This window comes from Asterias amurensis, chromosome 1 (assembly GCF_032118995.1).
Source record: "Asterias amurensis chromosome 1, ASM3211899v1".
NCBI classification, from domain to species: Eukaryota; Metazoa; Echinodermata; class Asteroidea; order Forcipulatida; family Asteriidae; genus Asterias; species Asterias amurensis.
In genome coordinates, this window is record NC_092648.1 from 3,943,674 (window position 1) to 3,955,695 (window position 12,022).

At 40.3% G+C, this 12,022-nt stretch overlaps 1 protein-coding gene across 2 annotated transcripts in view; it reads right to left on the bottom strand.

The window, feature by feature from the left end:
• LOC139942868 (zinc finger FYVE domain-containing protein 26-like) overlaps positions 1 to 11,625 on the bottom strand; it is a 42,849-nt gene extending 31,224 nt beyond the window's left edge. Inside the window, exons 1-10 of one of the 2 annotated variants that reach the window (XM_071939671.1) lie at positions 11,507 to 11,625; positions 8,960 to 9,240; positions 6,999 to 7,083; positions 6,532 to 6,621; positions 5,336 to 6,007; positions 4,676 to 4,846; positions 3,887 to 3,978; positions 3,319 to 3,488; positions 973 to 2,241; positions 378 to 455 (exon numbers count right to left, since the gene is read on the bottom strand). In XM_071939671.1, coding sequence (XP_071795772.1) covers positions 378 to 455; positions 973 to 2,241; positions 3,319 to 3,488; positions 3,887 to 3,978; positions 4,676 to 4,846; positions 5,336 to 6,007; positions 6,532 to 6,621; positions 6,999 to 7,083; positions 8,960 to 9,192 — 2,860 coding nt within the window. In that variant the 5' untranslated portion in view covers positions 9,193 to 9,240; positions 11,507 to 11,625. The remainder of the gene's footprint in view (positions 1 to 377; positions 456 to 972; positions 2,242 to 3,318; positions 3,489 to 3,886; positions 3,979 to 4,675; positions 4,847 to 5,335; positions 6,008 to 6,531; positions 6,622 to 6,998; positions 7,084 to 8,959; positions 9,241 to 11,506) is intronic. The other variant, XM_071939678.1, reaches the window with a different exon arrangement.
• Positions 11,626 to 12,022: the final 397 nt, after the last annotated feature.

The following is a 12,022-nucleotide window of genomic DNA, read 5'->3' on the forward strand; positions in this document are numbered from 1 at the left end:
GTGGCAAAAGCCAGTCGGGCAGGAGAGTATTACTGATAGTGGATTGTGCATAAGTGTGGACCTAGCCTCAACCAACAGACTCCTGTGGCATTTTGTGGAAAGAGCCAGCTGTTCAGGAGAGTACACCACTAGTGGCTTGTGTACAGTCATGTCAGTCTCCACAGTCTCCTGTGGTGTTTTGTGGCAAGAGCCAGTCGGGCAGGAGCGTCTCCTGCGGGCCTGAGAGTATACCAAAAGTAGGGGGTTTGAATAAAAGCATGAAGCATGAGATTATGACAGTCTGTAAGAAACAAAGAAGCAATGTTTTGGTGAGCCCATGAGTATTAGAATGAGTTGAGTATTTTCTCTCATTAAGTTCCACATGACCTGAATCTGACCTGCTGACAACATGCCAGTGTTGGACTTGGCTGATAGTGATCTGTAATACAACCCTGATGAACTGCGTCTCATATGACCTGTAGTTTGCAAAATTTCATTTTCAAAACATGTTTAAAAAAAATACGTCTAGAATCTTAACTTCCAAGGTGATCAAACTAGTTCCTGAGCAAAGCTCCAATACCGAGGAGACCTGCTATCAACTGCCCACACAAATTAAACCTAAGTTGATCGTTGAGAATTTGGCTCTTGATCATGAAGGTACATTGCATGGGATGGTGATAACTGCTATTCAACACGTTTTTAACCCAAAAGTTTTCAAAACTGTATTCACTACAGTGTGTCTCTTTCATGGAAGAGAAGCTCAGTGATGGTTTGTGGTACAGTACAATATGTAAAAAGATGTCCGTAATGTGAGCATATTAACACCAGGCGCTCAAAAGCCACTGAAAAACATGAACAATGTCTGTGACTATTTGTCAGCTCTACCAGTCCTGTATAATAGCTTTAAAAACACTATATGAGATGTACCTTTAAAAACATTATATGAGATGTAAAAAAACCTGATAAACTAGCATGAAATTGAATCAACTTTACCTGAAGCACTGCGGCTGCGACTGTTGTGACGATGCTTCACTTTCTTGCTCTGCTTCTTCTCCTCTTTACTGTCCTCCTTTTCTCTATGAAAACCAGAAGTGTACAGCCCCTCATCACTACTGCTGTCTCCCTGCTTCTTACTGCCACCAGATGACCATTGCGCTGCACTCTGAGAGTTCGTTGCTTGGGATACGAGCCGATAGCGCCACCACGCTTCGTTGATTCGCTGCGTCAGCAGAGAGATGCGTTGCGCCATGGATGATGTCGATACAGAGCAGTGCATATACTTCATGAGACTCCCACCGGCTTCTTGGAGGATCCCGACAGATGCAGAAGGTCCGGCCAGGGAGTACCTTGCCTCAGAGAGATCGGCGAGGCAATCTTTGAGCATACTCAACAACGCATCGATAATGTCTTCGCCAGCCACGAAACCAATCATGGCACCTCCTGCCATGTTAAAGCTGTGCTGGCTGTGCGTCTCTGAGGTGTTGGATCTCTTGGCAACTATCGATCCGGAGCTTGTCCTATCTCTCTTTTCTTCATTCATCATTGTTTCTAAGAAACCAGCGCTTGCTGATTCTACGATCGTCTCTTCTTGATTGAGTCTTGGAACCTTAGCGTCACCCGCTGACTGAACAACACGCGGTTGTGCTGCTAGTTCAAAGGAAGCATCCTCATTCTTAGGGGTGATGCTTTCGATACTGACGACACTTCTGTTCTGCCACTCCTCGTCGACATGCCCTTCCTCCCCACCGCTGTCAGACATGACTGCCTTCCCGACAAAGGCGTCTTCACTACGTACAAAGAGCAGAGAGAAGACATTCTCAAGGATCTCCACTCTGTACGTCAAGGGGTACAGGAGAGAGAGCTGGTGCCTGGCTTCCTGGAGGTGCTGGACGACACTCCTATCCCATGAGTCTACGTGTTCGCTATCCGCACACCGACTATCCGAACCTGAACTGTCCTTGCTAGCGGAAGTAGCAGCATGTTGAGGCTGTCTAGCAGTACCATCCACGGTACCTTGTGCTTCATCACCAGTCTTTGATGCTGCCAAACCTTCCCTGGACACCCCTTGCTTTTTCGTCTTTGGGCTTACCGGTGGTTTCTTACACTGTGTGCTATTTGAGAGTGCAGTCATGCAGTTCTTAATGGCCAAGAAGCTACGGTAGATGGCAATGTCCCTCTCCTGTTCGATGGACATCTCCCGTGGGTCTTCAAAATGAACGCTCTTCCCACCAGATTTATTACTTTCCTTGGAAGGTTTGGTTTCTGAGGTAAAAATCAGCCACAACATCGAAAGGCAAGGTCATCAATATTGACAAGTATTATGAGCAACAAACTTGTTAAATACATTCGAGGGCTTGTAGGGGGGCTTGTTAGGCACTTATTAGTACGCGCATGTAATAGGCCTAATGCACGTATTTTGACACAATACATTTCCAATGAATCATGCTTTTTATGGTCACCTAAACTGCATAAAGTTTGACAAATCACAGGAGCGTAAAAAGAGCGAGATGGGGGGGGGGGGCAGATGCTTTTTAACTTGATGCGCCTTTTGAAAGCACAATCTGTGTAGTCTCTAAAACAGAATTATTAACCTGTAGGACTTATCAAAATATTCAATATATTTGGATATTTCAAAGTCACAATTCCAGGGGTTATAATTGAGAAAGGCATAATAATAACCAGGCGTATAGCGTTATTCCAAGTAGCATAATCATAGCGCTTTACAATGAAATCAATACAAAAAATATACACAAAAATTGTGAAAAATAGACAAAGTAAATCTATCATAAATAAAAATTGACAAAGCAACCATAGATAGTCATCTTATCATCAGGCATTTTAAAGCCATTGGACGCTTCCGGTAAACAGTATTGTCCAAAGGCCCACACTTCGTGTATCACAACTTATATATAAAATAACAAACCTGTGAAAATTTAGGCTCAATCGGTCATCGGAGTCGGGAGAAAATAACAGGAAAACCCACCCTTGTTTCTGCACGTTTCAGCATATCATGACATGTGTTTACTATAATCCGTAATTCTCGATGTGGAGAATTAATAATTGTTTTAATGTTTTCTCAAAAAGTAAAGCATTTCATGGAATAATATTTCAAGAGAAGTCTTTTACCATTACCTTCTGTAAACCCTGTAAGTTATTTGTAAATCTGTGATTTTTTTCTTTCTTTCTGTTCCGAAAATGTATAATGGCTTTAAGAAAGAAAGACAAAAAACAAGATCATAAACCACTAGGAACAAGGTGGCTTGCAGCTGCTACGGTCTCTAAAAGGTTATAAAGCTGTCACTTATTTAAGATCTATTGAAGGGTTGCGGTTTTTCTTACCAAGTTGTGGTTTCTTGCTCAGGATGTCAAAGACTTCTGCAGTATCGAGCTGGGTGAGGTTGATGGCGTGGTCCAGCATGTGCAGAACGGATCGGGAATCCAGACTGTGAAACATCTCATTCACTTTAGGATCAAATGCTAGATCTGCACCGCTGGCCACTAGCAAGGGCCTGCAGTCAAGTTCAGAAACGATGTTAAAAATATTAGGTATTGTTTGAAACTTTGCATGGTGTGGAGAAATGGGAAGAAACTATAAATAACTAGTAAACTTGCTGGTACAATCGTAGGGCGAGTGTTGGCTCTGAGAAGAGTCGGTTTGGTCCCAACGTTTCGAACAGTATACTCTGCTCATCTTCAGGAGAATCTGAAGTAAGCCGAGTATACTGTTCGAAATATCGAGACCAATCCGGCTCTTCTCAGAGCCAACACTCACTTAAAGAAATTTACACTCAGTTGTACCCCCAAGTTTACCATTTATTTATAGTTTCTACCTGTTCAAAATATTACCCGCAAACCAATGTGTGTTTTAACACACATTGGTTTCATTCAATTCAAAACATGTTCTTACTTTGTTTTCTCCAGACACCATTGCACCAACTGCACCTGGTGGGTCAGTTTGCCGCAAGCCTGGTCAAGAAGTGGCTCGTTCACAATGGTGGCCTAGTGGTAAAGAAAGGAAACAAAAACAATGGATTTGCTAAGTGAGTGAGTGAGTTTCTTTTGAATTGACCCCCTAAGTATGATTTGACGCTTTGCGTTATAAACAAATACTAGGAAGGAGGTTAGAATAGCTTGTGCCTCCAGCATTGACATCTGCTGACAGTAGTCTCAAAAACACCGATGTGCGTTTCACAGAATCTTTTTGTGGCGCGTCATGACCGAGCAGTTAACATCACTGGACTCAAGCTCTGATGTTTCTGGTCAACAGAGTGTGGGTTTGAGTCCCGGTCGCGGCACTTGTGTCCTACAGCAAAACACTTTGCTTTATCGTTCCGACAAGACATTAAGTTCATGCTTAAGGGATTCTTAGTTTCAGTTCCAGAAATTCTGAACTTTGTGTACACACCCAAGCAGAAAAAAGCGTGCACATCAACAACAGTCTTTCAGTAAGATTTGAAACATTGTGGGAGTATAATCAGGTGAGGTTTGCTGTAGCACCATATGTAAATCTCTTTTTGAGTACTGTTGGTTGCAATAAGAACCGATGGTTGTTGAGCAAACGTATGTATAAAGCCTACATGCAACTCAGCAAACAGAAACTGAATAAGCACAACAAACTTTGAACAGTACTGTGTTGTTATGGCACTACTTAAAAGAAAAAAAGGAAATCTGCTAATCGGTTAAAACCAGTTCTTACTTTACTGGGCTCATGTAGAGCATCCAACAGGTTATTGGCACTGTCACAGCTGTAGACGTAGTTCCAACCTAGGAGTAATACCAGCGGCTTCAGAGGTGCAAACTCATCTGGTGATAGGAGGGTTACCAACTCATCGTACATACCGTCTCGAATGAACGACAAGCTTGTATCCTGAAATAAATAACAGCTTAGTTTTAACCAATTTGTGTAACACTTTGTCTCTTGGGCCCAATTTCATAAACCTACTTAAATTACAAAAAGTAGCTAAGCGGAGCAAATAGTGCTTACCAGAATAAGGTAACTGCTTTTCTGCTAATTTGTGCTTTTAGCAAAAAATTGTTGAAAAATATTTGCGGCTAAAGTAGCTCTAGGACATTTGGCCCAAGGACAGGAAAGGAACTAACACTAGAAATGAAAACAAAAAACAATATGTAATCACCCATTTAATTTTGAGGCATACTGAGGTTTGATCTGGCTATCTCCAGAAACACAGACATTTAATGTGTCTATAAGAAGGGTTAAAAGGTGATTATCAAAAACGTTGTGTATACATTTTTAAATGCTTGTCTCTCTATGAAAGCGGGAACCGACTTGGATAAAAATCTTCTCTCCAAATCACCCCAAAAAGAAGAACAGATTGAACATGTGTTTATCACTCACCACTACATTAGCCAACACGTGCCTCTCTCGCAAGAGTGCACAATGGAACATCTCCTTCCAGGCAAGCTCTCTATCCGCCATCTGAGCCAACCTCAAGGTGATTCTCAACTCCTGCGACAGGACTTCCAACTTGGAGTTAGAGATCCTAAGCTCCCCGTTAAGCTCCTCTATTCTCTCTCGTCCCTCCAGCCTACAGAACTCTTTGATGAGGTACGGGGTGTCTCGGCCGAGGAGTGAAGAGTAGAGGGACGGGATTCTGAGGAGGTTGTACGGAGCTCGTGTTAAATTTAAGACATTTAGGAAGAGTAGTTCCACTTGGAGATCTTTCATATTCTCCGTGGGGTCCAACATGGAGAGAACCTTGTAGATTCTGGCGATGATTTTGGCCACATCGTCTCCTCGCGACTGTCTTAGCGTGGAGACGTCTTCCATGATACAGTCGAGGTAGACCTGCTGGAGGCTCTGATTGTGCTGATGATGCCTCGAGGAGGCAGGCAGCTTGAGTTGATGGAGGATGGAGTTGCCGAGATGGGCGTCACGCTGGATGACTGTCTTGAGGAAGGTCCTTAGTCTCTCTGTGACCAGCAGGTCCTGGGGATTCCTTGGGAGAGGGTTACCTAACCCGTCAGCATTGTGAATTGTTTGTACATGAATATACAATTTATAAACATCCTATGGAAAAGATAAAACAAATATTTAAGACAACACCATCTTACCCGTACACTCCAAAAGATACAACGTGTCATTACTGAGTGGTTAAGAGCACTCGTCAGATTAACTCTAGAGTTTCTGATCAGCAGATTGTTGGTTCTCGTTGACTGTTGAGTCTCGTTCATGTCACTAATCACCTTGAGCAAGATACTTCACCATAATTTTTTTGTCATTCAGATAGGACATAAAGCCTACACAATGTAGATCACATGTACCAGGATAGATTGTGCACATAAAAGGTAACACTTATCATGATAGGTACAAGAGGTTAAACCTAGAATTGACACAATTTGTTGACTTTCACGTTCACGTGTTTGCTCACATAACCTGCAGCTAAAACCTCCCTATTATGTAAGTATGTATTCATAACAAACAAGGCTCTTTCATTTTCATCTTAAGGTCATGGAAGTTGTATGGCGCATAACTAATGACAGACGGGTTATAATAACCTGTCCCCGCTGAATAATAATAATAAACTAACATACCTGAATGACAGCAGCCGAGGTGCAGTCTCTTACATTATAGAGAAGAAGTCTAAACTCAATGAAGGCACTTAGGGTGTGTGGAAGTCTCTCCTAGATAATGCAAATTTGTTAAAATCATTAAAACAAAAATGTAATCAGTCTTTACTTTATTGGTTCCCTTTCTCTCTACGACTTTAAGTCTAAGGTGGTGCAGAACCCCTTGGTTTTATGCAAAATTTAGGGGGAAATTATAACAAATAAACAACATAGAATGTTAAATGGTGTCTGAAGCTTTGCATGGTGTGGAGATCAAGAGTAACTATAAATATAAATATGAAAAGTAAACTTGCGAGTACAACCATAAGTAAATCTCTTTTGAAGGAGTGGTGGCTCTGAAAAGAGCCGGTTTGGTCTCGACGTTTTGAACAGTATACTCTGCTCGTCTACAGTCCTGAGAAAGAATGTTGCTTTGTGGTGTATGTACTTACCACTAGGTCTGTGGTAAGGTTTCTGTGTTCTTGTTGAGCAAGCCATGCTATGTGATACGCTGATGGGAGACTCTCAGATGCCAAACTAACCAGTCAAATTGCACAAAAAAAAAGAGAAAAACACAGTATTAAACAATACGGTGTAAAATTGTGTAGCTATGAACAACATCTCTGATCAAGTAATTCTAAAGGTATACAAGAAATGATAAACATCAAGTCATCCACCAACAAAAAGGATTTCCGTGCATCAGTACACAACAGACTAAACATGGTGTCTGAAAGGAACAGAATTATTTCTATCCGTGAGTACATCACATTGATTGGATATGATCTCAGATCTTTATAATTTATGGCTTAAAACGTTCCTGATGAACCAAGTCAATGTTTCTCACAATGATTGTTCTATCCAGACCTCTTTGGCGCTCCTCACCAAGTAAGTTTTTATAGTGACCAAATTGTACCCTGCCTTTTAAAGGCAGTGGACACTATTGGTAATTGTCAAAGACTAGCCTTCATAGTTGGTGTATCTCAACATATGCATAAAATAACAAACCTGTGGAAATTTTAGCTCAATCGGTCGTCGAAGTTGCGAGATATGAATGAAAGAAAAACACCCTTGTCACACGAAGGTGTGTGCATTTAGATAGTTGATTTCGAGACCTCAAGTTCTAAATCTGAGGTCTCGAAATCAAATTCATGGAAAGTTATTTCTTTCTCGGAAACTATGGCACTTTAGAGGGTGCCGTTTCTCACACTGTTTTATACAATCAACCTCTCCCTATTACTTGTCACCAAGTAAGGTTTTATGCTAATAATCATTTTGAGTAATTACCAATAGTGTCAACTGCTTTTAAGTGTCTGATATGTCAAGCCTAGCAGAGTCGAGAAAGACTCTGCAACATGTACATGTAGGTGCTAGGGTTTGAAACGTCAGGCCATCAGAATCCTATTGACTGGGCAGTTGAGTTTGGGTTGCATTTGGCCTGCTTCCTCCAACATACTCTTTTCCTATGTCAATCCACATCAAATTGTTTGAACTTTAGATGAGATAGGAACGCCTTTCATGACCTGTGATCTATAAGCGAATTGTTGTTTAGGCCTACTGGCCCCAGCTCTTGGGCAATTGGATACAGAAGGATTTGGTACTGTGAGTAAGGGTCTTAGACTACGCAATAATATAATTTATTAATCTGATTTTCATTGAGATTATATAATTTATAATGGACCTCAATTTTTGGGACCATGGATTTATGGACATGAAGGCCACTGATTGTTCTATAGGCCTACACAAGCAACAGGAAGTGTAATGCACATGGGCCGGTTAAAAACCAACCAATGATTTCCTGCCAGCACTTTGAGTTACAAATTTCTTTTCTATCAGAAAATCTTACAAATGTACGGAAGCATACTGCTGAAATAAAAACAATTTCCTTTTTGCAAAAATAAGCCGTAAATGATAAGTCGTACAAGTACAAGATATTAAAGTCAGACGCAGTGTGAGATTATAAGTCACACGTAAAAAAGTATGGGATATTAAGCTGTACATTGTACATTTCTTTTTTTCCTGTATGATTTACCACAATGACCTGCACTATTTTGTATGTATTTACTTTTTCATATTTAGTTTATAACCTATGTTTGACATACACCAATCTTGTACAAATGTACAAAAAGAAACCATTATTTTCGGACTGCAAAGAATGGGTTTTGACTCGCCCTTGTTTCCATTTCGCAAGCGGGCATGGCTAAGTTCGAACTCCAGACAGCCTCATTCAGGCCTGATACTTCACTAAGGCAACCAAGGCGAGTGCCTCCATGCCCCCTGGTCATTTCTTTGGTGCCCTTGAACTGCTAAAACAGTAGAAATTGACAAATTCCTCATAGTATGTGCTTTACCAAAGAGAAAATGCACTGGTGCCCTTGCCCTTTCAAGAACGAAGCACACAGGCCTGCTCATTTACCTGCAATCGTATGGATGTTCAACCACTGCCTCTAGTACTTTCCTCACATCAGGCTCTGTGGTGCCTTGCCCCGCGTTACCAAACTCAAGTAGTCCTCTTGCGCATGCCCTGACAAGCTCCCATTGCCCGAGGTGGAGATGGTTACAGAAAGCAACGAAGAGCTGCTGCCTGGACACTTCCTCCTCTTGTCCAAAGGGATGCGTGTTATTGGAGATCGGGGTGTAGTGCGCCATTGTTGGAAAAGTCTCACCACATTAACCAAAATTGGTCAAGAGGTTGATCTAGAATGACAAATAAAAACTTGCTATAAGCTGACTACGTAAATACTGAAACAAATTAAGTTTTTTTGATGTATTTCCTAGACCTGGAATTACATGTATGCTTATTTTTCTCTCTTTAGGACCAGCTGGAAAGGAGAGCCTCTAGACAGGAACTGTTTTTCTTTTAGAAAAACCACCAGGCTCCTGGCTGGTTCTTTTTCCTTCCTCTTTCATGTCTATAGAATAGAATAATAGAATAGAATAATGTTTTATTGTCACTTGTAAAAAAACAAATATTAGTACAGTGAAATTCGTTTTGGTTTTGGTCTAAAAATATTATGTTGAATACAAATTACACTAGAAATTAACCTTTTACAAAAATACATGGAAATATAATATAAACAACTCTGAAAAGTATTACAATATACAGGCGAAATACGAAAAATAAAAATAGTACGAAGAATTAAAATCAGAAATAGACATTCATGATTAAAACCTGTCATTTAGAACACGAACAGCTATGGGATAAAAACTCTGCAAAGTACGGTTGGATCCAGATTTAATTGAACGAAAACGATTCTTAGACCGCATGGGCTATAGAGAGGGCTCGTTTTTTAACTCGAGAGAGATACAGTTCATCAAGTGATGGAAGTTGGCAACCTATGATTTTACTAGCGGTGCGAACGATCCGGCTGATACGCTTCCGGTCATCGGCTGTTGCATTGCCCCACCAAACGATCACTCTCAATCACCGCTCGGTAGAACTTCAACAGAAGTGGCTGACTGACATGGAAGCTTCTCAGCCGTCTCAAGAAAAATAATCTTTGCTGACCTTTCTTAACAATTGAATCTGCATTACATCCCCATTTCAAATCAGATGATAAATGTACACCTAGAAATTTAAAACATTTCACTATTTCCACTTCAGAACCATTAATGACCAAGGGAGCAATAGCTGCAGGATTTTTGCGACAATCAATAACAAATTCCTGTGTTTTATTGACATTTAATTCTAGATGGTTCTCAGTGCACCAGTTAACAATAGATTGTACTTCATTTCGGTACGATGTCTCGTCATTTTTAATTTATCCACATACAGTCGTGTCATCAGCGTACTTAACTATAAAATTGCTGGCTGAAGTACTGACGCAGTCGTATATAAATAACGAGTACAGCAAAGGAGACAAAATGCAACCCTGTGGCGTCCCGATATTTAAAACCAAGGGTTTGGAGTAATTATTTCCGACTCTGACAATCTGAGAACGATCCAATAGAAAGTCTAACACCCATTCACAAAGATTAACATTTAACCCTAGAAGAGTCAACTTGTCATGTAATTTAAAAGGCGAAATCGTGTTAAAGGCCGAGTTGTAATCAATGAATAAAAGTCTGGCATAATTAGGCATTTTTTGATCCAGAAACCGTGTTACATTAAATAATGCGAGAGACACTGCATCCTCTACTGATCTGTCTTTCTTGTAAGCAAACTGATAAGGATCAAGAGCAGGTGAAATATTAGCTAAAATATATTGCCGTACCAGAGACTCCAAACACTTCGCAACAATTGACGTCAAAGCAACTGGTCGGTAATCATTTAAACAAACAGGTGTACGCTTGGGCACAGGAATGACAAATGAATGTTTAAATACCTTAGGAACATGACAAATCTTTAATGACCAATTAAAAATAATACAGAGAATGTCACACAGTTCATTTTTGCAAGATCGCAAAAGGCGAGAGGAAATCCCATCCGGACCAGGAGCCTTCCTCTCGTTTAGTTTGGACAAGACGCGGCGGGTATCGTATAGGAATAATATAGGAACTTATTTACCTGATTGATATATCCCTTTTTGTATGGGCGGTTTCTATGCAGTTTCTACAACTCGCGCACGCAACGCCTATATCTTTGTGCGGGTTCAACAGCGCCCTCTCTTGATATTTTGCTATTCGCGATAAACCTTATAACCTAACATTTCAACACGGTGACAGAGTCTTTCTCAAACCAAAGGGCTAAAATGTGACAACCCCACACAGTCACCCATAATTCATAAACAAGTATACAAAAAGGTGTTAGAAGGGGTTATGACCAATCGAAATACATGAACAGAGAAAGGGGGGCTGGGCAATGTGAATGTATGTTTTCTGTTCTTTGACTGAAAAGTGAATGCAGAGCAATGCTTGTAAGTTGTATTGTAATTGTATTGTAATTTTTTATTTTTTTTTGTAATAACAATAAACAACCGTCTAAATTCTAAGAAGAACACATCCCAAAACAAAAAAAACTTACCGAATATATGGCTGTACTCATCTAATAGTATCACTGGAAAGTATAAGTGTTACTTTATTTAACATACTAAGGGTTTTAGAAAACAAAATGTACTAAAAACTGGCGGTGCCACAATCAGCTGGACAATCTTTCAATGTCATAATACGCACGATAACAGGTGGCGTATATCCCAAACGTCTCTCCTATTGTATTGTTAACTTTAGTTTCTTCATATGGTGCGCCAGACTATTAGTGTTATTGTTTATTATATTTTTTCCTATAACTATGAAGGTCGTCTATTCAAAGCTTTTACCATGTTAGGGAAAAAGTAGTGTTGTTTGTGTACAATGAACATAAGAAGGAGTGATTCCGGGGTCGGCAAAGTGGGCGTGGTTAAAAAGGGGGTTATGAATAAGTTTATGAAATTACTAAAAATAATTTAAAAATAGTTTGTTCAATCCAGAAATGCAAGAGGAAGAATTAGAATTAACATTTTGCATGGATATGAAATGTTTAAACTTAGGTACATAGTTTTTA